This window comes from Panthera tigris, chromosome B3 (genome assembly GCF_018350195.1).
Source record: "Panthera tigris isolate Pti1 chromosome B3, P.tigris_Pti1_mat1.1, whole genome shotgun sequence".
NCBI classification, from domain to species: Eukaryota; Metazoa; Chordata; class Mammalia; order Carnivora; family Felidae; genus Panthera; species Panthera tigris.
In genome coordinates, this window is record NC_056665.1 from 137,382,169 (window position 1) to 137,408,139 (window position 25,971).

General features: G+C 48.4%; 1 protein-coding gene, 2 long non-coding RNA genes and 1 other non-coding gene across 5 annotated transcripts; 2 read left to right on the forward strand and 2 right to left on the reverse strand.

Moving 5' to 3' along the window:
• Window positions 1-3,703: 3,703 nt before the first annotated feature.
• On the reverse strand, window positions 3,704-8,452 carry LOC102962301. Of its 2 annotated transcripts, none has more exons than XR_006219073.1 (6): window positions 8,316-8,452; window positions 7,876-8,053; window positions 6,889-7,058; window positions 6,563-6,621; window positions 6,375-6,528; window positions 3,704-5,329 (listed from the first exon to the last, which is right to left on the reverse strand). It is a non-coding gene; the product is annotated as an uncharacterized LOC102962301 (long non-coding RNA). The 2 variants fall into 2 exon arrangements; XR_006219072.1 differs by lacking the exon at window positions 3,704-5,329 and adding an exon at window positions 5,985-6,090.
• Window positions 7,343-7,617, reverse strand: LOC122239962. The gene has a single exon (XR_006219347.1).
• Window positions 8,453-8,819: 367 nt separating the features above from the next.
• Window positions 8,820-18,742, forward strand: GLRX5 (glutaredoxin 5). The gene is made up of 2 exons (XM_042990476.1): window positions 8,820-9,185; window positions 18,097-18,742. Exons 1-2 carry the CDS (start codon window positions 8,891-8,893, stop codon window positions 18,273-18,275), a joined length of 474 nt encoding a protein of 157 aa, XP_042846410.1. The 5' UTR covers window positions 8,820-8,890; the 3' UTR covers window positions 18,276-18,742.
• LOC107180875 lies at window positions 9,347-14,993 on the forward strand. Its single transcript, XR_001511632.2, has 5 exons — window positions 9,347-9,929; window positions 10,447-10,567; window positions 13,656-13,766; window positions 13,851-13,993; window positions 14,438-14,993. It is a non-coding gene; the product is annotated as an uncharacterized LOC107180875 (long non-coding RNA).
• Window positions 18,743-25,971: the final 7,229 nt, after the last annotated feature.

Below are 25,971 nucleotides of genomic sequence, written 5' to 3' on the forward strand. Positions count from 1 at the left end.
CAGCACTGTCAACGCAGAACCCGATGCGGGGCTCGGTCTCACGAGACAGGAGATGGTGACCTGAGCCGAAACCAAGAGTCGGACGCTTAACCGGCCGGGCCGCCCAGGCGCCCTCTGTGCCCCCATATGTTAGGTACAACTTAATGATTTCGAGTCCCCTCTGAATGTCCGAAAGCAATTCACAACTCGCCCTCTGATCCCCCCCTTCTCCCCTGTATCCCAAGCCTCAGTAAGGAGGAGACAGCAGCTGCCGTGCCAGAAACCCGGGGATAAGCCCAAGGCCCTGGCTTTTCTTCCCAGCCAAATCCTCAGGGAAACCCTCACACTGGTGCCCTCTGTTCACCCCGGTGCCTTCCTGGCCCCCCTCTGCCACCCTGCCACCTCCTTTTCACGTTCAACGTGCCCGCCGGGGGGAACTCTCCAGAGCTCCGCAGCTTACACTCTTTCCGTGACCTTCTCTCACTCTGGGGAGGAGATCCGAGCCCCTCAGCTAGGTCCACGGGTCCTCCTCTCCCCAGAGCGAGCTCGGACCTCCGTGCCTTTGCCGGGGATGCTTCCTCTCCTGGACCGTCCTTCCTTTTTCAAAGAGCGGCTCTTCACCCTTCTTTCAACACTCAGCTCAAGTGCCGACCCCTCTACCAAGCTTTCTCTGGTCCCAGAGGCGCTGACTCACTGCCCTGGCGGCAGGGGGGGGGGGGGGGTCCACCGGCACCAGCACCGGGACATTCTTGCATCTGTCCCCGCCATCTGGCTGTGAGGCCCTGGGGAGCGGGAGTGTCTTGCTGACCACTGAACCCTGCTTAACATCCCTGGGGGGATGTGTCTTCACATCCTATGGCATCGGTGGTCGGCAGTGTGAGTTTCATGCAATTTGGGATTTCTGAGATACTGTCCTGTATCGCTCACCGTGGTACGAGTTCTTCGCTTGAGAATTATGCATGGAGCGTGTACTAAGTGCTAAGGACTGGGGGGCAAAATAATGAATTTTGTCAGACCAGAAGCTGATGGTCGGCTGGCGGGGGAGGGGAGCAGGAAAACAGCAACAACAACAACCACCACCATAATCCGTACAAAACCCCTGAAGGGTTTGGCCCCCAACAGCGAGAAAACGGGGCTGGGCCACAGGACACGCAGTGGTTATGTTCCTTGACGCCTCCAAGTTTGCCTCCTGGATTGCACGCTACGACACTGTTCAAACCGTTGTACGGACGGCCGTCTGCAGGCCTGCTGTTAGCTGAGCTCTCTTAAGCCCAACAGTTGGTTCGCGGTTTAGAAAGACCCAACTGTACGCCCATAGCATTCAATCCCTCACCATCTAATTCAACGGAGTATTTCTAAGGGGCTTACCATGGACTAAAAGGACGTACATAACAGGAGGAGGATAATATTCTGTTTATCTGGCATAATGAAGGAAGAAAGTATTCTGGTTTGTTTTTTACCATCGCCCCTTTAATAAAGCCAGTGTGCATAATTTGTGCTGGCAACCTAATATATGCTATGTTTCCTTGACTTCTTCACCAAAGCACATGGATCGTAAGTCTTTTCTTGGTGACTTGGAATTTTTATACCAGGCTCTAACGCTCAAGGCATAGTGCCATGTGAGGGCTGTTGGCCCCACTCACATCAAATGCTCCCAGAATGCTGCTTTAAAACAAATCCCAAAGACGGTCGGCTTTGGCTTCTTAATTTTTGCAATCTCCTGTTGGCCTTGTAGTCCTTGCTTCCTCCTGCATTTAGCGTTAGCCTTGCAAGTTTACTGCTTCTCATGTGTTGTGGCTGTAATGGGAGAAAAGTAAGCAAGCTAGGCCTTCCCTAAAACAAGAGCGGGCCTTGGGAGGATGGAGGGGCTCTTCCAAAAATCCGGCCAGCAGAAGACTTCCCAGACACTCTGTGCAAGGACAGAGACGGCAGGTATTGGCTCTTACTGCCCTGGCTTCCTAGAAGGACTAGTGCCCCCTACCTGCCTTGCCGGGAAAGGCAGGCACTAGGGAAGAGCTCCAAGTTTCTCAAAAGACAGAAAGAATGATTTTGAAAGACGTGTGTTACTTTTGAACACGAGCAAAAATCCCTTCAAGTAAAAGGGTATCATATCGGCCCCGTCTCCAGCCAGCCAGCCAGCGGGATGTGTGAACTATCACCGGGCTGCAGCTGCATGGGAGGAAGCGAGATGAACCAGTGGGGGTCTCTCGCCCCCAACCCCGACCCGGCTCACACAGGGCTGTGCTGATACAGGCCCCCCCCCCCCCCCCCCCGGAAGTGAGAATGCCAGGTCAGCTGCGTGTGTAGCTGCAGAGGGTGGCGGGCCTGAAATATGTCACCTTCTGCCCAAGGCTTTTCATACACAACTCTTGGTCACTCAATTTTTGCAAAGCACTTCTCCTTTTTTTCTCTTACAGAGTATAACTGGTTTCTCATACAGTCTTTTCCTGAAACTCTGAAGCTCCCACGCACAGAAATTTGATGTCAATTAATTGTATCTCGGTAGGCTACACTTTCAGAATGTATAGTTTAGAATTAACAAAAGGGATCTTTCCGGCCATAAAAGCAAAAAAAAAAGGGGGGGGGAATTACTTAAAATCCTCCACTTTTTCCCTGTAAAGGAATCGAACAGTTAATGAATGTCTCCTCCCATTCCCACCCCACCCCCTTCCTCTGTCAAACCCTGGGTGAATTTCCCTTCCTTGGCTGGCTGGATGGTTGCAGAAGGCCGGAACTGGATCGCTGTGATGGCAAGATTTAATTTCGAGGGCACGGGTTCAGACTCAAAGGCTGAAGTACAGAGTGCAATTCTGACTCATCGGAAAGAGTATTTGTGGTCTTGGCAAAACGTCTTAGCGGTCATTCAAGAGAAAACAATGAAAATTTCCTCTATGTTCGTCTGGCCTCAACCTCAGTGATCATCGGAGGGAGACATAACCTTCTGCTAACGGATAAATCCTCGTAACAGGTCTGACACACAACAGCACTGGCTCCTTGCTCTCCACAGTCTGGGGTCCAGGCAGCTTCTCAGAAGCTGTTGGGATATAGTTAGCAGTTTGAGCTTATGGAAAATATCTGCTGGCAAAAAAAAAAAAAAAAAAAAAAAAAGCACATAATGCAAAAGATGAAAAATTTCATTGAACGGTTGAGATTCTTTTATCTCAAGATTAATCAAGGTTTTTTTTTTTTTATCACTTTTCAAAAATATATTTTAGAGAAAGAGTGACCAGGGGATGGGGTGGAGTGGGGCAGCAGGGGGGGAGAGAGAGAATCTTAAACAGGCCCCACGCTCAGCTCAGCACGCAGCCTGACGAGGGCCTTGATCCCATGACCCTGGGATCATGATCTGAGATGAAATCATGAGTTGGACGCTCAACGGAGCCACCCAAGTGCCCCTGTTTTATCACTTTTAATCTCATCTTAACACGGTTTCTGATTACTTTTTTTTTCTTTAATGTTTATTTTGAGAGAGAGAGAGAGAGCGCGCGCAGGGGAGGGGCAGAGAGAGGGAATCCCAAGCAGGCTCCGCGCTATGGGCATGGGGCTTGAGCCCACAAACCATGAGATCATGACCTGGGCCAAAATCAAAAGTCAGATGCTTAACTGACGGAGCCACCCAGGCGCCCCATCACTTCATTCTTATTATTACCTTATAGGAGGTTATGATTTGGATTCTTTTCCTCTGAATAAAATGAGGTTCTCAACAAAGTCCAGCATATGTGTCCCCCCCCCTTTTTTTTTTTTTTTTAAATATGTGTCATTTTAAAGGGCTACTCCCAAGTTTGGTCCTCACTGTGTAACAGCAGCATGAGGACAAAGGAGCACAGAGCTTCTGAACTGAACAGCCATGTTGATATTTTCTTTCATTGGATTTTTGGAGTGAAACTGTTGCCATTTTAGTTTCAGGGCGTCTAAAAAATCACATCTGTATCCAATATATACACATGCAGCAAAGATAATTCAGGAATATTTGATTTTCTGCGGGACTTGCTTGTGAGGCTATGATTCAGCAGTAAAATAAAAAAAAAAGTGCTTTCAAGGCAACAAAACACATAGAGGAACCCAAAGTGCTGGAGTCTGCCAAAAAGATGTGATCAACAAATACTGGAGAACGTAATTTGGGGACCACAACGTCCGAGCACCATTATCCTAGGGTTAACGAACAGATCAAATGAGTTCACGTACACAGGAAGAACAAAATGGTACGCGACACACGCAAGACGGTATTATTTGGGGGCAGGGGGTGGGGGCGGCGAATGTTCTGAAGCAGAGGAACGGAGTACAGATGAGGCCTTAAAACTCTGCAGCCCTCATATAGAGACATCTTGAAATCGGCGTAAACCTTCGCAGACACCGCAAACGTAATATTCACAAACCCGGGAAGGGGAAGGTGGGAAGGGGTGGAAAGTGCCAAGAAGGAACCCGTCTCGGTGACGTCACACCTCTACATTCCAAATCCCAGGAGGGAAGCAGGTTCTGCTGTGGCAGCCAAGCTTTCCACACATGCTTCTTCAGGGAAGGCGTCTCCCCGTCCGTTCCGGACTAAACTTAACCCAATTTACAGCGCACCGTTTCTCTTCATTTCACCCAGGGGAGAGCAGGACCAGTAGAGGTGGGTCCTAACGAGGCCTTCCTTCCTGACTCGAGGCTGAGCCCACGAGATGTGGGAAACACAGATTAGAAAAACTGAGGCCACTCCCATGGCCAGAGCAGTATTTATAAAACCAGCTGTCTTGTCAAATAGAGGCTAGGAATCCCCAAAGGCGTTTCTGTCTGGCATTAGGGATTAGCAAAAATTCTCCCAGAGGGCTGGGCATTGTCCTGGTTTCTCGTACTTTCCATTGTTTTTAGGGCGGCTGGGGAAACCAGTTAATTCCACGGTCACACTGATGCTCTAAAATTACTGGATACTAGCTCCGTGCACCACAGCAAAAGGGTTCAGGTTCCAGCTCATGACTGTGGAACTCGGGGTCTCCGATGCTATTTTACTTTAGCTGAGGCATGTCTGGTGGCTCAAACAGCCACTTTTCTCTTAAAATGACACTTGCAGAATGTTCTGGCCGGCTTGGACCAACAGGTCTGTATCACCTGTCCCTATGCATAGAAACACACCCTCTTTGCAAGAATAAAGCAGGGACTTTAAGACCTGAAGTTGGAAACGCTGATCTGCTGAGCGTTCAGAAAACGTACTGTCTTAGGCTCAACAATCTGGACTCTTCATTTAGAGCTGATATATGGGAAGAAACTAGCTCAACTTTGTGAAGGTTTGTAACCATAGGTTCAATGTTGAATTTGCTTCTGGAGGGCTGGGTAGAAAGCAGAGATTGTGCGAAACACAGTAAAACTTTATCTATAAATAAGCACAGAGAGAAAAACGTTTTTAGGATGACTGAGCCAGCATGTTTATACACGGCACGATTATTTAGTTTGTGGTCTAATTACATTTTGTGACCAAAATCCCAGGATTTAAATAACTTTCTGTGTACTTCCCACCTCCACCTTCTACTAATGTTCACATGGGAGACATCACGAACTGATAAAGATAATTGACTTACGTGCTCAAAACGCCCAAAATACATTGGAGTATAAAAGCAGATTTCTGACAACAGTTTTTGTCATGTTTTCATTACAGAAAATAGTTTTGCTTTTAATTCCAGTATAGTCAAGGTATAGTTTTACATCAGGTTCAGGTGTACAATACAGTGATTCCGGCATTAATAGAACGGATTTCTAAAGAAAAACCTCAAAACTAAAATGCCAAATCATACATGAGAGTTTGATGCTTTGGAAGAAATATCTCACGTGCCATCTTCTTGGTTTCTTTAAATCACGATGTTTGGAGGCAATACTCCAAGAGTGGTTTCATTTTTTATTTTTTTAAGTGTTTATTTATTTAGAAGGGAGATAGAGTGTGAGCAGGGGAGGGGCAGAGAGAGAGGGAGACAGAAAATCCCAAGCAGGTTCCGTGCTGCCAGCGCGGAGCCCAACGTGGGGCTCGAACCCACGGACCGAGAGATCGTGACAGGAGCTGAAATCAAGTCAGACGCTCAACTGACTGAGCCACCCAAGCGCCCTCAACGGTGGTTTTAGAAGGCGAAAGATTTATTCGATCTGAAGAGAAACCAGAGTATAAGGGTGGCTTTAAATCAAAGACAGAAAGGAGTATGTTCAACATCCATAAAATTTTGTATTTTTGGCTGCTTTATTAGAAACTTCAAATTGTTTTAATTTCTTTGGTTGCGATGCCTAACCCAAAAGTTTAGCTTTACCTTGCCCTTGACCGTGCTATCAAAGCCGCCCCACCGAGTGTTCTGAATGAACACAGACATGCTCTCTCATAGCCTTAGGTTTCACCTGCGTTCTTATGCTCTACTGCCCACAGCAACTCGACTTACTGTAAGTTCCCAGAACGCAGGCCGGGTATTCTTCCTGCTCAGGGTTTACTTGTAATCTTATGATGACAGCTGTGTTCTCAATAAAACGTCTGACAGTAAGAAAGACATCTAAGCTTCCAAGCCAATGCTACATACTAGGTAAGAGATGTGTCACCTCGCGTTACTGTTCTACGTCAGAGATGTGTCACCTCGCGTTACTGTTCTACGTCCCTGGATCCTCAGAAGAGAAGTCTGCGAATTTTTCTCCCTATTCCAGTCAACACAGAAACAGGTCAGTTTCGTGGAGGCAGTGAACAGTTTTAGCTTTGCAGGAACAAATTACCTATATATATATATATATATATATATATATATATATACACACACACACACACACACATACATATATATACCAATATATATACCAATACAATACCAATATATAAAAATATATGTATGTTTATATATAAGAATATATATTTATATTTTTATATTTTTAATCTATCTATTTATTTATTTAAAAAACCCAACTTACTATAAGCATGAGGAAAAATTAGGTGATTTGGGAAATAATACATTCCCAACTGGTAAGCACACCAGGTCCTGGACTTCTGCAACATCACTTAGGCTTCAGCACCACGGCATTTCCTGTACATACTTCTGTTCATGATGCTTGCTCCTCTGATTTACCTGGAATCCATGAAGCTGGGGAGGGGGGGGGGGAAAGGATTCTGTAAGAAGCGGATCAATGTCAGAAAACTATCACATATCCATACCGTCAATAAGGACGAAATAAATATGTCAGGGACGAGCACTTCTGAGGAATATCTTGAGTTTATTCTCAATTCACCAGGGTCCCAGTTTCAGGCAGAATGGTTGCAAGATTACTTGTTACCAGCACGGCCTCGTTCTCTGGTTTTAAAGTTGAGAACCTCCAAAACAGGTCACCTCTCGAAACCATTTTTAAAATACGTAAGGTTAAAAAAAAAAAATGTAGCAGTACTCAGTGTCCAACAGAAACCACTCTGTCTGTTAAACAATATCTCGACTGCAAGGCTTCTCTTGCTGTCGGTCGATAGATAATGACACCGCGCGGTCATTATCACCGTGGCAACAGCACCCAGGAACTATCAGAGGAAAATTGCACATAGAACGGCTGGCTCTTGAGCAGTCATGCCTCAGCTTCCTCTGGAGTATGCTTTTTCTGCAAGTCTGGTGTGCTCTAGGGTACCACCAACCCAGGGCGGCTCCAAGACTACAGATCACGTCTCGATTTCACGTGAGTCCCGATTTCCCCGAATCGCTCATTCCACCAACAGGAGCACCTGCCACGTCTCAAGCACCGTTCTAGGAACTGAGGCTACAGTAGTGAATAAAGTCCAGTGCCGGGAAGGGGGGGGGGTCAATAAACGAGCTAGCGAATATATATTTCAAGGTGCACTAAGTACAATGGAAAACTGAGAAAGCAACGAGCCCGGGAGGCTTTCTGCCCTCCTCTCTGTACCCGCACCCTGCTTTGTACCTGCTTCTTACTTCTCCCGCTGACGAGCTCTGGGCACCAAGTCCGGGCATCCGGCGCAGGCACCGTGCCTAGCACGCAGCACCCGCTCAGAAAACGTTTGTCCAGGGAACCAATTCCCTCGTGGCTCCCTGGGCAACAAAGGACTGAGGCGGGCTGCAAAGTCCACGAGGCCCCAAACCTGGAAGGGATATGCACACGAGAGCACGTTACACAATTTTAAAAGTTATTTTCGAGACATAATTGAACGCCGGAGGCGGGCGCCGCCGGGCCGGGGCCGGGCCTCGGCTCCCAAGCGGGCAGCGCGGCCAAGGCACAGCCGGGACACGTGGCCGCCCGCTTCGACGCGGGCGCCCCGGCCCCCAGCGCCAGGCCCCGGCCCCGCTCCCACCACGAACGGCGACTTTCCGCCGCGGCCGCACGGAGGTACCGGCGTCGCTCACCCAGGCTGGGAAAGGCGGGCACAGGCCGGCTCCAGCCCCGCCGCCGCCCCTAACGCGGAAACCCGGAGCCGGGTTACCGCGTTGCCACGGCAACTCAACCACCGCCTACACCGGAACCGGAACCTTCCCTTGGAAGTGACCTCTTCCCGGCGTGCCGCGGAACGGCGGAGCCCGCCCACTGCCTTTCGCAGTCATCCGGGAGTATCCCAGCAGGCCCGTCTACCCTCCGGAGGGAAGTCGTCTTCCCTCTGGTTTCGCCTCTCCTCGCCTTGGAGCGTGACCCTGATGGACATTCACTCTCTCCAATCAACTGACAAAGCGATTGCCAGTGGCCAATAGTAAGGGCTGTAGGATGCGGGCTTAAGGACCACCTCCATCCTGTCGGGGACCGGGCGAGTCATACGATTGGTAGAATCGAGTAAGTGCGGGCTAGCGTTGTCCAATCACGGGGAGGAGCTCGGAGCCGGCCCAATGAGAGCCTCCGGGGGGCGGGCCGGGCTGCCGCGGGCCCGGGGAAGGCTCCCGGGGGTGAGCCGAGGTCCCGGGCCGTCGAGGGCTCCGGCCAGCGTGCGGGAATGAGCGGGTCCCTGGGCCGGGTGGCGGTGGCTCTGCTCCGCTGGGGGCGCGGCTCCGGCGGCGGCGGCCTTTGGGGCCCAGGCGTGCGGGCGGCGGGTTCGGGCGGCGGCGGGGGCGGCTCAGCCGAGCAACTGGACGCGCTGGTGAAGAAGGACAAGGTGGTGGTCTTCCTCAAGGGGACTCCGGAGCAGCCCCAGTGCGGCTTCAGCAACGCAGTGGTGCAGATCCTGCGGCTGCACGGCGTCCGCGACTACGCGGCCTACAATGTGCTGGACGACCCCCAGCTCCGGCAAGGTCAGGCGGGCCCGCCGGGTGAGGGGCGAAGGGCCGGGGCCGCTCCGCGGGGCTTGGGTGTGTCGCGCAAGAGGTCGGGGGGCGGGGGGGGGGGGTTCGAGCGGGGCTAAGGGCGCGGGTTCCTGCACTGTATTCGGGGTCGAGTGGGGGGCATGGTTGGCTTGAAGTGGATCTTGAGGATCTGGGCATCCGGTTCTCTGGCCAACTTGGGCATTGGGTAAGTCCCAGCTGTTCACTGGTCCCCACGCTGAGCCCAGGGAGGCGTTTCGGAGCCAGATCTCTCAGGCTCAGTCGGGGGGAGAGTGATGGGGAAGGGAGGCAAGAAGGAATACAGTAAGAACCACTAGGAGGTAGGCACTTTGGGGGACACGTTGAGAAGGTCGGCCTGCCTCACGAATAAGGAGCCGGTACTGTTGATGGTGGAGGAAGGGCCGGGGTTGCCTTTGTCTGAGGCTGCCTGGTGCTTCAAGGCTCGGGCTGTCCGGAACCATCCTTTGTTGTTGCCACAAGGAGGGGGTTGACACTGCTTTTAGACTAGTCTTACTTGGGATCACTTGGTGTGGGAGGAAAAGTCATGAAATTTGTTTTTAGATACTCAAGGACAGGTTGGGATTGGGGGGGCGTGCTGGGGCATGGAGAGGCCTGTGGACAGAGAGATAAGGAATGAACCCCGTGCCCTAGGTAACTGAAGCTTGGAGCTGAAGGAACCAGGGACCAGTTAGGGTCTGGGGCCAGATGCAGCAGGTAGGTAGAGGCGGGAGGGCCCGGACAGCTAATTGGTACTTCTTCTAATAAGCACCGTGCCAGGAACCTTATTGACATGCTTTCTCCTGTTTTGTGGGGGAGGAGGAAGAGGACAGAGGAGTGTGTTGACCTGCCCCTTGGCTAAGGTCCTGGGTCAGAGTTGGTGGAGCAGTGGGGAGGCTGTATGTACCTCCTAGAGGGTGGCTTGGTGTCCTGCCTTCCCGTTAGAGACTCCCAGTGACTGAATCCTGGCACCTCCCTGAGCCTAGTGCTGTTCTTTAGTGACAGTGTTCCAGAAACGGTTTTACGGGGCCAGCTTCTCTGTTATCCCAAGCCTAAAATTCTCCCATTTTGTTATTACATATTTACGACTGTTATTCTCCAGTTGAAATGATCAGTCGTAGTCCTTTCTGCTTGATGAGACAGGCACTTGTGGTGGAAAGGTTTTGGGTTGTAATCCCTCTGCAGCCAGTCTGCTGTGCAACCTTAAATCCCATCCCTGCATTTTCCTTTTCAGTCGTATGAAGATACGAGGAAAGCAGACTTGACAAAGTTTTGATGAGGAAGAAAGAGAAAGTAAAACTTTTTAGAAAAGTGCCCCTCATTTTATCCGGCACACAGAAGGCACCCACTAAATGGTAGCTATTTTATTATTGGGATATTTGGTTTTCAAAGTATTCCCCCCCCCCCAAATTAATCCCTGGGAAACTGTTGGTTTCTGTGGGTGGAAACTAGGAGGAGTGAAGGCAGGTTAACATTACCAGCTTTATGTGATCTTACCGTGTATTATGCTCATGATCCCTGTTTGTTTTCCTGCTAGGATGCCACCGGTCACTAGGCCTTGGGGTGTTTTTGGTTTTTGGTTTTTCTATGTATGGGGAGTATCTGCGGTCTTCACCCAGCAGTGGCTGCTCTACTTACAAGATAAGATAGGAGAAACTACTCTGTAATCTTTCCGTGGGGACCTCGCCACAGGTCCCCTGCAAATTGCTAGTATGGCCGTTCATAAAAAGTTGCGTTGTTAACAGCCTGTTCAGTACGAAGTTTTGAAGCTCTTCGGTTTGTGGTTTCTGTTCTCCTGTGGAATACAACGGAGATAGGCTATGCTGGAATGTAAGAACAAAGTAGGAGCAGAAATAAGAGGGCTGACTCATAGCACTTGGATTCCTGGCTTCTGTTTCACCTGTCTGGTTTCTAGTCTCTCACATTCTCTCTCTCTCTCTCTCTCTCAAGTTTATTTATCTTTCTTTTTTGAGAGAGAGAGTGTATGTACATGAGCAGGATAGAGGCAGAGAGAGAGAGAGAGAGAGAGAGAGAGAGAGGGAATTCCAAGCAGGCTCCGTGGTGTCTGTGCAGAGCCCAACACGGAGCTTGATCCCTCGACCCAGGGATCATGACCTGAACTGAAATCAAGAGTTGGTCACTTAACTGACTGAGCCACCCAGGTGTCCTAAGTCTCACTTTCTTAAGTGTTCAGACAACAGCTACAGGAGTTTAGCCCTTAAATTTATTTTTTTTTTAAGCTTTATTTGTTTATTTTGTGTGTGTGTATATGAGAGAGAGAGCATGAGCCTGGGAGGGGCAGGGAGAGGGAGAGAGAGAATCCCAAGCAGATTCCGCGCAGTGTGGAGCCCTGCGGAGCCCGACGTGGGACTTGAACTCACAAACCGTGAGATCATGACCTGAGCCGAAACCAAGAGTCAGGGGCTTAACCAACTGAGCCACCCAGGCGCCCCAGCCTTTAAATTTCTTGACCGTAGAGTTTCGACATTTCCATTCCCATTTTGTTTCATACCAGATTGTCATCTTGGTCGATAAATGTATTGCATATATGTTGAACATAACATCCACCTTTTGTGTTGCTTAGAAAAATAAACTCGCGTGCAACTATTACGGAGCAGGGTAGCGTGTGCGTGTTCCTGCAGTGGGGACTCATTTAGCCAGGGTAAGACTTTATAAAACATTCAGACTCTTCTTCTCTTTATTCTCTACACTTTTGACTTTACCAAGAGAAGCTGCCAGGCTGTCTGATGGTTGCTTTTGCTAGTCAGAGCTACCTCTGTGCACCTTTCCTAGACCCAAGGTCCCCGCTAGTAACTGGAGAGGCGCAGCTGCCAAACTGCCTTTCCTTTCTCCCTGTGCCACAGCTTTGCGAAGGGCTCAGAGCCTGAAGAACACCCACAGACTCTGTCTCGTTCCTGCTGCCCGGTTCCCAAGGTGTGATGCAGAGAGGTCTCAACCTGTGACCCAGGGAACAAAGACGACTGTGAGGTCCTCCTCCGGTCTTTTCTTTCTCCTGTTTATCTGGAATACACACAGAAGGGAGCCACAAAGGGATCGGGTCCCGGCAGACAGATGTCAGCATGTCCAAATCCTCCTTTTAACAAAGCCTGTCTTTTATTTTCCTTTGTAAAAGTAACATGCTCACCGAGGAAAGAGGAAACTTGGAAATGCCGAAAGTAATAAACGAAAACTACCTGTAATTCTGCATATACCGTTAACATTTGTACCTAGTTTCTAGTTGGGTTTTTGTTTGTTTGTTTGTTTTGTTTTTAAATGCATTTGAGATCACACGTGTCCATGCTTAGCATTTTGCCCTCTGGAGAGCAGGGACCATGTCTGACCGCGTTACCTGAGTACCCTGTATATTGCTTATGCAGCGCGAGCTTTCGGTGAGGATTTTAATGAATAAGTAAACACTTCTCTTATCTATCATATCGGAAACCATCTTCCATGCTCTTTAAAAACAAACCCTCTTAAATTTCTGCCTGTTCAGATCACCATTGTTTTTTGCTTTCACGAGGAGCAGTGTCTGTTGAATGAATAGCCATTATCTTATTGGTGAATGTTTATTAAGCCTTTGAAGATATGCACGGCCTTTTCACTATCCGGGAATTTGGGCAACAGTAACAAATCTGGGACCTTGGCAAATGTTAAAAGATTGGGGGGGGGGGGGTGTTTCTGGGTCTTTGTTGTGATGGATGTGATACATGCTGTGGATGAGAGAATCCAGTCGCACCAACACCTGGGAGGAGTAACTGTCGGTGCCGGGTCAAGTTGAAGGGGACCAGCTGCTTCCCTCCTGGGTATACAGTCTAGAGTGAGGGTTGCCAGGGGTTCCTGCGTGGCTCCGTCGGTTAAGAGTCCGACTTCGGCTCAGGTCATGGTCTCGTGGTCTGTGAGTTTAAGCCCCGCATTGGTCTCTGTGCTGACAGCTCAGAGCCTGGAGCCCCTCCCCACTCCCGCTCTTTCTCTCTCTGTCTCTCAAAAGATAAACACACGTTAACAAACAAATAAAGTGGGGGTTGACAGACGACCTTTGTAAAGGGCCAGAGAGTAAGTACTTCAGTCTTTGTGGACCCTTCCACTCTGCTATTGGGGGCCTGAAGGCAGTCGGGATGGTACCTAGACAGGTAGGTGTGGCCGAGTTCTAATAAAACTTGATTTGCAAAAAGTAGGAAGTGGACCATATCTGGCCCAAAGGCCGTAGTTTGCCACCTCTTTCTCCAGCGAGGAAGACCCCCGTGTTTGAGTTAGAAGATGCATGTAATGATACTCCCTGAAGAAGCACCGCTCGTAATAATGAAAACTTGGCAAGAGAGGATCTTGGCCTATTAGCAGACTGGATAAACAGACTGTGGTTTAGCCAGGCGATAGAAAACTAAGTTGTGGTAGAGTGATCTAGTTCTAGATGTATCTCATGTAACTGAATCTCAAAAATTACAGGATGCAGTCACGAAGTAAGTTGCAAAAAAGGTAGTCATGGCATAATGCCGTTCGTGTATACAGACGTTACCGGTGTGAAACGGCCCGACGTGTTGCGGACACATGTCAGTTGTAAGTATGGATCGTGGGCAGGGGTGGGATGTGCCAGCCAGAGGCCACCTGCGGAGGTCTAGAACCTGTCCTTTGGATTCCTAGAAACCCGGATGGAAATCCAGGCCCGGCCGTTTGCCAGCACTGTGACTTTGGTTAAAGAACTTCTCTGAGCCTCAGTTTCTTCCTCTGATAAATAGGGACTAATTATGCCTTCCCGGAAGGACTCTTACAAAGGTTAAGTGAGGGTATGTATTGAAAACACTTAAAGAATGTGAAATTCAGTAACCCTATCAGCAAGTGCCTGGCACACCTGATTGGTATTTTTCCAGCATTCTTCCCTGGGCGTCCTCTGTTGCACGTATTTCTAGAGAGGCAGGACTTGAAGGGTGGAGTAGGGGGCATTGGTGGAGAGGAGAGCGTATCCGCCTTGCACCTGGAATGTGCGAGCTCAATCCTTTCACCAGTTAGGTCTCAATTCATCTTTGTAATAAATCCGTGAGGCATGGATTTCTTCCCACTTCCCAGGTAGGGAGACTGAGGCTAAGACATGAGCAAATTTATCTGAAGCTACATCTGCAAGCTAGCAAGCCACAGTCGGCTGCCCTTAAAGCCATTGCTTTGTTCACTCTGTCCCCAGCCTTTGCTTTTCCCCTGTTGAGGGTCTCGTTTCCCTTGCTCTCTCTGCTCAGGTGATCTCATGGGGGTGCTGACGTCATTGTTTCCTAAGGACTTCAGGAGGAGGTGATGTGACTTGCCCCAGGCAGAGTTAACCTGCATCAGACTCTGAAGCTCCTATGGTGAAAATCTACCAGGAAAAAAAAAAAGGAAACTCTTACCATTTGTTTGTTGTCCAAACCGGGAACGAAGTCTAATGTTCCGAAATGGGATGAATTTTGAAAAGTCCCTTTCGGAAGTTCTGGAAGTACTTTTTCTCCACTCTGGTTTGATGCTTTGGAATATTAATTTTTTTGGTGGGGCAGTAGGTAGAGGTAGAACCGGTTTTGTAAGACCACCTCCTTCGTCGCTCCAGATTCCTAGTGTCACCCTGTGTAGAAGTTCGCAGTCAGTACTTTTGTCCCAAATTGAATCATTGTCATCTATCGTCTTTAAAATGCCATTGTCATTAAAATCCACTCTTGGATACGATTTTCTCATTTTCACGAGTTTCTCCGATCCTGAGTTATTTGGAGTGAAAGTTAACTACCACTGTATGTTGCAGGTTTTGAGAATTAAAAAGTGTGAGAAATTAGCCATGTTTAAACAATTAATGGTGGACCGATGGGATTCATTTTAATTTTCAACTTGTGAGCCGCGGTCTCTTATTATCAGAAGTTACTCGCTTCGTGCTATAGGAATCCACTGGTTATCTCGTTAAATATTTAAACTTGTAATCAGGCTTCTAAAAAAAGGAACGTAGTATTTTTTTAAGACGCTGAAGCTTTGCCTTGCTATCAGCTGCCTGTAACCTCTGTTACTCTAAAAGCCAAAGAAGCAGGTAGGTTTCGTTTTGATCAACTGTCAGCTGGTAGGCCCGTTGGCCACTGTCACAATGCCATCATGGGCTCCGAGGGGCGGTGCTTCTGAGTTCCTGAAATGTAAGTTATTGGGCAAGATAGTGTGACTCTGGGGTTTGGAAGGAGTCCCAGCTCCCTCGCACGTGACTGGAGGGGGTGGATGTTCGGGAAGGTTGGAAAGCCCACTGGCTGGGTAGTTTTAATGGTGGCGTCTCTGCCTCTTCTGTCTTGTCTGGACGTGTGATCTGCAGCAGCATGAAATTAATGCAGGAATCGAGCCTAAAGCTTTGATTGAGTGTGGTACTATAAATACGATTGATGGAAGCAAATCATTCTTTTACTTAGCAAAGATCTTATGTAAAAAAACTACTCTTTAGGATCAGATGCGTGTGGTTTTCGGGCGACCTCAGATGGCAGATTTACTCTCATTTATGGTGCGTTTCAAAAATTGTAGGGACTCACCGAAAGAATCAGTAGATATTCATTGTCTTGGAAAGCTTCACACAACGTATTACCAATTGAAAAAGACCCAGATGTAAAAGCACGCACATAAGTGGCACATGCACACAATACAGAAGGTTCTTAAGAAGCTTTCAAAGAATTACAAGAGATTCGTGTTGACTTTAAACATTTCTTAATTCCCACACCCACTCTCGGTCACATGAAAGTAAAAAAAGATGGATCACTGGCTTCTTTGTGAAATAAGTTCTAACAGACTATTTAAGGACAGAGCTTTTTTTTTTTTTTAAATACAACTCATATGCTGAGTCGTCTCTGTGGCATCAAGTATCAGAATGATGAAAAACTTTAATTCATCAAGATACTCTAACATATCTAGATATTTGGTATTCTAAAGACGTTCTGAAGGCTAAATGAAATTTTCCTTTTATTAGTAACCCCCCTACCTCTAGCTGATTTTTTTTTTTTTTTTTTTTTTTTTTTTTTAAGACACTCAAAGTGGCTTAGAACTGTGCTTTTCTGGGGATATAACATACAGCATGGTGACTATAGCTGACAATCCTGTATTGCACATTTATAAGCTTTTAAGGTAATCTCGAAAGTTCTCATCACAGGAAAAAACCTCTGTAACCTTATACGGTGACAGGTGTTAACCAGACTTATTGTGGTGATCATTTTGTACTATATACACATATCAAGTCATTATATTGTATGCCTGAAATAATATGTCATATGTCAATTATACCTCAAAAAAAACCCCAAAACTAAGTGTGCTTTCTGGGGCCTATAACGCTGGACCCATTATCTCCCTAGAAGTCTGGGGAAGAAAGATAAAGCTCTCAGCTGGGGGCCATCTTTAGTGCTGTGGTTAGGAGCTAAGTTACCGTTTTTTAGAAGGCAGTGACTTATTTAAAAGAGAAAAACACATTGCCTCTTAGGATTTGGGCCATCGCTCAAGGTGGTGTTTTTATTTGGAAAATAAATGCTGGGTAAATGATAGGGTATCCAGGACCAGCTTTTTAGCACCAGTATTTTTCGTTGGTTTGCATGAAAACCCCCACGTGAACGACTTTTAATTTGCACGGTATTGTGTTTTGTTTGAACGGCCTGTTGACGTTGCTGTTTTGTTTGTTTGCTCGTTTTGGCCACTTGAAAATATCTATGGAAGTGTAAACATGGCAAGTATATAGTGATTGATGGTCACGTGCCATGGTTTTGACCATCGTCCGTTTTTCATAGAGCCAACACACGTTTTGCTGGAAGGCCATGTTTTTGGAAGTGTTTTCTCATCTCAGCACACAAGTAGGAAGGAAGTAGAATGGTTGGAAGAATGTGAGGAAAGAGCAGCCTTCTGTCTTGAGATCGAAACCACGCCTTTTCCCTACCTTGCTGTCAAGACCATCGGGCTCATGGCCCGGAGCTGAACAGAAGAACCACACGGCCTCACTGTCCTAGAATGTGCCTCATCTCTGTGTGTCCTCCACACCGCTCACACACGGGACTGATCCCGTGCATGCTGGTTGGTTTCTTGCCCTCCGTGAGCGCTTGAGAACGAGGAGGGGGGGCCCCCTCACCCTCTGGCACCGCTCCTGGCCCAGGAGATGGGCCTTAGGCGAGCTTCGGGCTTCTCCTTGCTTTGACTTGGTCGCTGCGAGTTCTGTGCTGAGCCGAATCCACCTGCCCTGTGGAGAGCCCATCTGAGGGGCTGAGTAGGGCGAGGGCTGCAGTCTGCCCTAGGACAGAGATTTTTCTCTGGGTCAAAGAAGTAAAGGCAAAAACCCATGACCAACCTAGATAGGCATAAAAACCGTGAGGCGGGGACTGCCTCATTTGGCAGAGTTGGACCCGTGGGTCCATGATAGACCCATATTAAGTAGTCCGCTTGGAAATGAAGTCCTGGCATTTCTTTAACGTTTGGTCTCACTGAAACCATGACTGGCAGATGAATGGAGAATGTGGCTCCGTACGTGTTGTGTGACTTACATGAACCGGTCGGTTCTCTGCCATCAGTCCCTGCCGATTGTGTGTGCGCGCGCGCGCGTGTGTGTGTGTGTGTGTGTGTCAGACATTCTACGACAGCCTCGCCTACCTGATTGTCCCGTCGTGAAAGCTTTTCGAGATGGGGGTGGAAACAGGCGGGTGGTGGAAAGACTTGGCCGAGGCCTCACAGCTCGTAATTGGAGGAGGTGGGGTTTGAACCGTGACCCAGTTGACTCTGCAGCTCCGAGTCTGTGGCAAACACGTCCCTCGGGGATGGGGGAAGCAAGAAGGGAACGGCACCGGATGTCCTGCTGGGAGCGCGTGGAAAACAGATTTTGCCACGAGAAGTTCAGCTCTGACCATGTGAATGACACTGAAATGTTCTCTCCCCGTAGGCATTAAAGACTATTCCAACTGGCCCACCATCCCGCAAGTGTACCTCAACGGCGAGTTCGTGGGGGGCTGTGACATTCTGTTGCAGATGCACCAGAACGGGGACCTGGTGGAGGAACTGAAAAAGCTGGGGATCCGCTCTGCCCTTCTGGATGAAAAGAAAGACCAAGACTCCAAGTGAGGGCGGCCCGGGGCCTCCCTGAGCAGCAGGGGCTGTTGGCGCCCAGACTCCCCGCCGGCCAAGCCTTACCGATTCTGGTCTTGACTCTTCCGACGGCAGCTGCTTGCACGGATTTCTCCAGTCTGTAAGCAGTTGGGCGATTTTGGTGTGTCTGCCGTTGGGGCTGCGAATATTCTGTCGTGAACTTCATTAGAACCACTGCACTGTAATGATTCAATGTTGTATTACGATATTGCTGTCAACAAAATCTGTTCTTAGGTTGTCATTTGCTCTTTGCCTGATTCAGGAGTAAAACGAGGAGCTTTTGAGTCATTCTTCATGAATCCTCTGCAAATGTGTCAGTCTGCAAAGATAATTATATCTCCCCAAATTTTTCGTAGCTGCTTCTGTTAAGAAAAATGATGGACAGGGAGGAAGATGTGATAACTGGGGTGTTGTTTTTTTTAAATAAACTGCCAACCCAGGGATCCTGTGTGTGAGTCGTTCATTCTGAATAGCAGGAACACTGCACCTTCCTCTGCTCGGGCCCGCTGTAACAAAATACCACAGTCTGGGCGGGCTTATGAACAACAGATGTTTATTTCTTTTGGTTCCGGGAGCTGCGAGTCCAGGATGAAGGCTCTAGCACACCAGCTGTCAGGTGAGGGCTGTGCCTGGTTCATTGACGGCATCTTCTCACCGTGTCCTCATGAGGAAGCCCTCTGGGGTCCCTCTTAAATGGGCACAAATCCCATTTGTGAGGACCCTGCCCTCGGTCACCTCCCAAAGTCCCCCCGCCGCCAACACCACCATTCTGGGGGTTTGGGGTCAACACAGGAATGTTGAGGGGAGGCATTCAGTCCGTAGCAGTGTGGATTATGAGTGCCCGTGACCTTCCGTTTTTAGAAATGCGGAGTGATTCTCATACTCTTCTGTTAAATTTGACATAAAAATTGCCATCAAGCGATGGTCTAATTTCTTGAGGGAAGGTAAGCCTTGTGAGTGCCGGGTGGTGTTGACTGGCTAAGTTGGGCGCCCGGGTGGCGTGCGGAGAAGGGAGGTGGCTGAGGCTGGAGGAGGCAGCCCCGCTCGCCCGCCCCTGAGATCTGGTAGCTGCGCTACCGTCAGGGGGACGTCACCAGCGGTCTTCCAAAGACAGGAATCCACTGAGCATTGTGTTTTCTTAAAAAATACGGTCTATACACGATGTTATATAGAGAACACCCTGAACACTCCACTAGAGATCTACCAGAACTGATAAAGGAATTCAGAAAAGTAGGATTTAAAATCCGTTTCATTCCAATACACTAATAATGAAGCAGCAGAAAGGGAAGTTACGAAAACAATCTCATCTATAATTGCACCAAAAATAACTAACTCACTAACGCTAACCGAGCAATCTATACATTCAATGCAATCCCTACCAAAATGCCAACACAGTTTTCACAGATTCAGAACAGACAATCCTAAAATTTATATAGAGCCACAGAAGACCCCGAACAGCCAAAGCAATCTTGAAAAAGTAGAACAAAACTGGAGGCATCACAATTCCAGGTTTCAAGTTATGTTACAAAGCTATAGTAACCAACAGTATGGTACTGGCATAAAAATAGACACATAGATCAATGGAACAGAATAGAAAACCCAGAAATAAACCCACAATTATATGATCAATTAATCTCCAACAAGGAATGCAAGAATATGCAATGGAAAAAAGTCCTTTCAACAATTGGTGTTGGGAAAACTAGACAGCTACGTGCAAAAGAATGAAACTGGACCACCTACACGGTACGAAAAATAAACTCAAAATGGATTGAAGACCTAAATGTGAGATGCGAAACCATAAAAATCCTGGAAGAGGCCGCAGGCAGCAATTTCTCTAATATCAACCATAGCAACGTTTTTCGAGATCTGTCTCCTGAGGCAAGGGAAATAAAAGTGAAAATAAACCATTGGGACTACATCAAATTCTGCACAAAGGAAACAACAAAACGAAATGGCAACCTACCGAATAGGGGAAGAGATTTGCAAATGACTTCCGATAAGGGGTTGGTATCCAAAATGCATAAAGAACTGATACAACTCAACACCTAAAAAGACAAATAATCCAATTAAAAATGGGCAGAAGACATGAACAGACATTTTTCCAAAGAAGGCATCCAGATGATCAACAGACACATGAAAAGATGCTCAACATCACATCCTCAGGGAAATGCAAATCAAAACCCCGAGATACCACCTCACAATGGCTAAAATCAACAAGGCAGGAAGCAACAGGAGGTGTTGGGGAGGACGTGGAGAAAGGGGAACCCTCCTGTGCCGATGGTGGGAATGCAAACTGGTGCAGCCACTCTGGAACACAGTATGGAGTTTCCTTAAGTAAAAAATAGAACTACCATAGGACCCAGTAATTGCGCTACTGAGTATTTACCTAAAGTATACCAAAATCACTAATTTGGAAGGATATATACATCCCTGTGTTCATTGCAGCATTATGTATAATAGCCAAATTATGGAAGCAACCCAGGTGTCCATTTACAATGGAATATTATTCAGTCATAAAAAAAGAATGAAATGTTGCCATTGGCAGCAACGTGGATGGACCTAGAGAGTAAATGCTAAGCGAAGTAAGTCAGAGAAAGACATACCATTTGATCTCACTATTATGTGGAATTTAAGGAACAAAGGGGTTAAAAAAAAAAAAAAAGATCTCCCCCTCCCAAAAAAAAACAAACAAACCCAACTCTTAACTATAGAGAACAAACTGACAGTTTCCAGAGGGGAGGTGGGTGGGGGGATGGGTGAAATGGGGTGGGGGTGGGGGATGAAGCGTATACTTAACCTTGATGAGCACCGAGTAATATACAGGGCTGTTGAATATTGTACACCTGAAACTAATGTTAACACTACGTTGGCTATACTGGAATTAAAAAAAAAAAGCTTTGGCACATGAAAAAAGAAAAAAGGTCTTTATACAAAAGGGATTAATTGGAATCCTAGCAGAGATGCCTCCAGCGTATGGTATCTTTTTATAAGACTCTCAATGTGTCTCTGTCCTGAGGCTGGAGGCGGAGCTGGAGGTGAGCTTTACCGTGGCTCCTGGGAAGAAAGCCCATCCTGTCACCAAGCGCCTTTGTGTCCCCAGAGGCCTTCATTCATCTCCAGGGCCTTAAACAGAACATCTCTTGGAATTGCATCTTTCCCGGTGGCAGAGGAAGGACAAAGAATGCAGGTTTTTGTGAAAAGGGCAGGAGGGACGAGGACGGCGTGGCTCATTCCCCAGAGCCGGTCTCGAAGCTTGTTCTGTGTGTTTAGTCCGCTCGAGCGCCTCTTGAAAAAAAGCTCTGAAAACAGACTGACGTAAGTAGAAACTGCTGAGTTCCTGCCACCATCCCTCCCGCAGAGGTGTTGGGGATCCCAAAAGAAAGGAAAGGAAAGTGGGAGCCCCACCCCCACTGCACTGGAGACCAGTAGGGTTAGAGGGCGGCTCCTGGCCAGTCTCTGAGCTCAGGGCTTCAGAGAGAGAAAAGCAGATTGTTGTCACAAGGTTTTTTATTACATGAGTTGGGCACTCCACCCCATCACTGCCTTGGTGTCTGCTCAAAATGAGTTTACGTAGACCCCCTAGAGGGGGTTGGAGCTCAGCCAAGTGACCCTTCCTGTTCTACAAATCAAAGTGTGGACACGAGGAAGGCTCTAGGTCTCCCCTGTGCTGCTGCTACGAGGCGGCAGAGCCAAGGTTGCAACCTTGACCTTTGGAGAGAAGATCATCGACAAATTGCTCCATACTGTCCCTGGATGAGCCCCGGGGCCGCGGGGCTCACACATGGCAATTGTTCCTCGCCTTCAGATCTGCTGTGTAGCCAGTACCTTAACCTAATTCTACCTGTTTTGGCTTTTCCTTAGGTCTGCCTATATGCCCTTTGAGTCTGTCTGAAAAATGAGATGATAAGATTAGCATGGAAACAGTGGGGAGAACTTCCCCCCCTCGCCGCCCCCCAGAATATGAGGACCGGGGGAAGGGTTCCCAACTGAATAATTTCACAAGAGCTTCGATGTTTAAGGAAATCGCTAAGCGCTACAGAAGCAGAAATGTTCTTTCCAGAAGTTAATTAATACTTTTTTTTTTCCCTATATGCTTAACGAGTCTTTACCAAGTAGAAAATTGAAGATGCTATCTTATGTCAGTGGGAATAATTTTAATGATCTGCATAATTAGAATTCACTGTGATAATTACAACAGTGACACCAGAGTTCCTTGTACAAACAGCAATATCACACATCATCTATTTTGAAATGCAAGGTCCGCTTCACAGCTTTCCAGTAGAGTACATTTGGCTTGTGTCATTGTGATTTATTGGGTTATTGTCACAGCTTCAAAGTCTGTGTTAATGGACCCTTTAGAGGTAGCGGACGTTGTTTTAGAAGCTTAGACCTTTGCATGGTTTCAGGTAGTTTTTGTTTCCTAAGCTGGTTACATAAATGTCATCGCACTTCATTTGAGCAGTGAGTGTTGGAGATTCTTGAGGACAGACAGTAGATTTTAAGAAGTCTCTCGGGTTTGTTGTTACTGGCCCTAGTGAACTGACATGTGCAGAATCCGGGACATTCAGCTTTCCTGTAATTAATAAAGCCACAGCACCTAGCTTGAGAGAGAATTCTTGTAACTTTGTTAAATAGCTTATTTTGATATTTAGGGAGAAAGTGTATCAGAGGTCAAGTCCCTTGTTACCTGGACAGGGGAGATTGTGCTCAGGGTTCATGGGACTAAACTTTGTGTTGGCAAGGTTTGGTTGAAGTAAATTTAAACCAGAGGTGAGGAAGCTTCCAACGTTGTTCCTGAGAGTCACTGACAGGAAAAAAAATAGATCTTGGTAGACAGTCAAAAAAGTAGCTGAATCGATAGATTAAAAAAAAAAAAGATTTTATATTCTGCTTATGAATTGTCTAGTAAACCCCAAAACAGCTTTAAGTTATACCTAAGAAGGCTATGACAGCCACCTTGAGCGAGAGTGAGTGGGGGAGGGGGGAAGGGAGAAGAGCTGCTTTCAAGCCCAGGCGCAGACACACAAGGTGACCGAGGGAACCCGGTCCTACTTTCTGAGAATAGTCTCTTTGTGGCTGTGGGCCAAGGGCAGTTGGGCCGAGAGCAGGTCTGGCCTGGGTCTAAGGCGGGAGCTGGTACAGAAAGTCCACCCGGCTTCAAAGACCTTGTCCCAGCTTCAGCCAGAGTGGCGTTCCACAAACACCTCACGGGCCACTTCACTCCCCTACCTGTGACCCTCCCTGGGTCGCTGCCCCGAAAGCCCTCCCGGATCCCCCTCTTCCCTCCCAGCCCCTTTGTCCATCATACTGGGTTCTAATGGCCGCCTTCTTAACTTTGCTCAGGGACCCCCTACATCTGGCAGATGTAATGCTCAAAAGCAATACGTAAATCATGAGCAAAGGATTCCCTTTCTCCGTTCCTTTTGGACTGGTCACAAGAAGTGTTAGGTTATTGGTTTACCAGCCAAAGCCCGGGGCAGAAGCTAAGATCACACCTCCTGGATTCTCATCCCAACTCTTCCCAGGCGTGTAACACTTCAGACGCTAATAACCTCCCTTTCCCACTCGACTCATCAGGAAAGTGGCCGATGTCACCTACGTCAGGCTTGTCAAAAGGCTGAGACGTGAGAATCCCATGGAGAGCTCGGCCCGCAGGGAGCTCCGAGGAAAGAGAACCCCTGCAGTTCCCTCGGACCACATCTAGACTGTTTTGTGCTATGTTCTTCACCAGCACTCTAAGATCTAAAGGAGCAGAGCTAAGTCCCTACTTATTGACAGACCCTTGTTAATAGTTGGTTACCCCAGAAGCATGGAGACTCCTCTTTGAAGGTAAATGACAAGAATTTGTGACAGTCTTCTCAGTGGAGCGCATTACCCCACTGCTCTTGGCGACAGGAGGGCCTTGGACAAAGACTTCCCTGTGAATTACCTTCCTATGATTACAATCTCACTGACTGCCATGGAATTTTATTATTTTTTTTTAATATTACTTTTATGTCCTACAGAGGGAACTCTTTAGCGAACGGATAGGTTACGCGTTTAGTGTGCAGAGTCAGGCTTGAATAAACACAATCAAACTAGTTAATTCCAGTTTACCAGTAGCCAGGTTGATGGTACTGGGTTCTACTTACCGAATCAACAGTTTTCACAGGGATGCGTTTTGCCAGGGGGGGGGTGAAAAAAGAGGTAGAAATGTCTCCTGGTTCATAGGAAGCTGGGGGATGAAGTGTAGAAAGCATTTCCAGATTATTGGTGTCTGTCACTAGTCCCGAGCAGGCAGGGGCTTTATTAATTAATCAGCAGCCATGGATGCGCCAGTCCCCCTGGGTGGGAGGGGAGGGTCGACGCTGAACCCCCGACTCTGCCTGGGGGCCTCTTCCTGCCCCGGACCCAGGCTGGTCGGGGCGAGCCTTCCCGCTGGAGGTCAGCCGAGGCAGGGCCAGGGTCCGATACAGGTGTCAGAACCCTTGGAATCTGGGGGAGGACTTTGCATTGACTCAGTACTTTGACAAGGAAGCTGGAATCCTGGGAAGCTGGCAATGCCGCTGGCGTTTTTAATTTTGATTTTTTTAGCTTTTCCCCACTTAGTAAAGTCTCCTTAGAATGATCTTTGGCAGAGCGGACCCCTATTACGGAGACGAGCGCAGGGATTGGACGCCGTCTCACCCGTCCAAATCACTACGCTTCGGGTAGACTCCCAAACGGTCTGGTTTGGCAGTCTGAACAAGGAGCTGCGAAGGTGCCTGCGTCCTGATCCTGGCACTCGAGACTGTGTTACTGGAGACGTCGCAGACGTGGTCAAGTTCAGGATGGTCCGGCGGGCCCGGTGCAGTCACACGTGTCCTACCGGGGGGAGCCACGACCACGGTCAGAGAGGAGGTGGGGCGTCAAGAGGCAGAGCGTGGAGAGGTGGGCTTTGCAGGTGGGGAAGCAGCCACGAGCCAAGGATGCACGGGGCCTCCAGAAGCTGGGGAAGGCAAGGAAACGGCTTCTCCCCTGGAGCTTCTATAAGGACTCCCAGCCTTGCCGTTGGCCCAAGGAGACTGATTTCAGACGTCTGACCTCCAGAACTGTAAGAGAAAAAAAATTCAGCTTGTCGTAGGCCCCCGAGTTTGGGGTTATTTGCTACAACGGCAACAGAAATCTCCTACCACTGGCTACCCGGATGTTTACGGTAGGCACCACTTGGTAGGAGTGGACAGGGGTCAGGGGACAAACGCTTACTGAGCCCCTGCCCCGTGCCAGGCGTTCAGATCCCTAACACACTTGCCACCAAAGGTCTGCAAATGTGGGATATTATCTCTGCCTCAGATGATCAAGCAGACTCAGAGAGGCTGGGGCACTTGTCCAAGGTCACTGCCTTGTGTGTAGCAGGGCCGAGGGTTGAGCTGTAGTCCTCATGTTATATCACACTTCACGGGAGGCCCAGCCAAGTAACCGCACCCTCCGTGGTGGTTGCCGGGTCTGGGGGCACAGGCCTGAGGGCAAGAACCGCTCCTGCCACTGAATCACTGAATTCGGTCTTCACCCCCCATAGGAGCCCGCAGCTAGGGAGGCTGGATCTTTGGGGGGACACCCCCCCCCCCGGCCATCCACTGTCAGGTCTGGGAGCATTTGGACATCCCTCTTCTAAGGCCACACATCCAGGGGGCGTGAGCCTGTCTTCTGAGAC

What these genes read in the sequence shown, in the direction of transcription:
- GLRX5 (XM_042990476.1), top strand. Translation starts at nt 8,891, where the DNA reads ATGAGCGGGTCCCTGGGCCGGGTGGCGGTGGCTCTGCTCCGCTGGGGG. An exon ending in CGACCCCCAGCTCCGGCAAG is followed by an intron (nt 9,186 to 18,096) that starts GTCAGGCGGGCC and finishes CTCTCCCCGTAG; the next exon opens with GCATTAAAGACTATTCCAAC.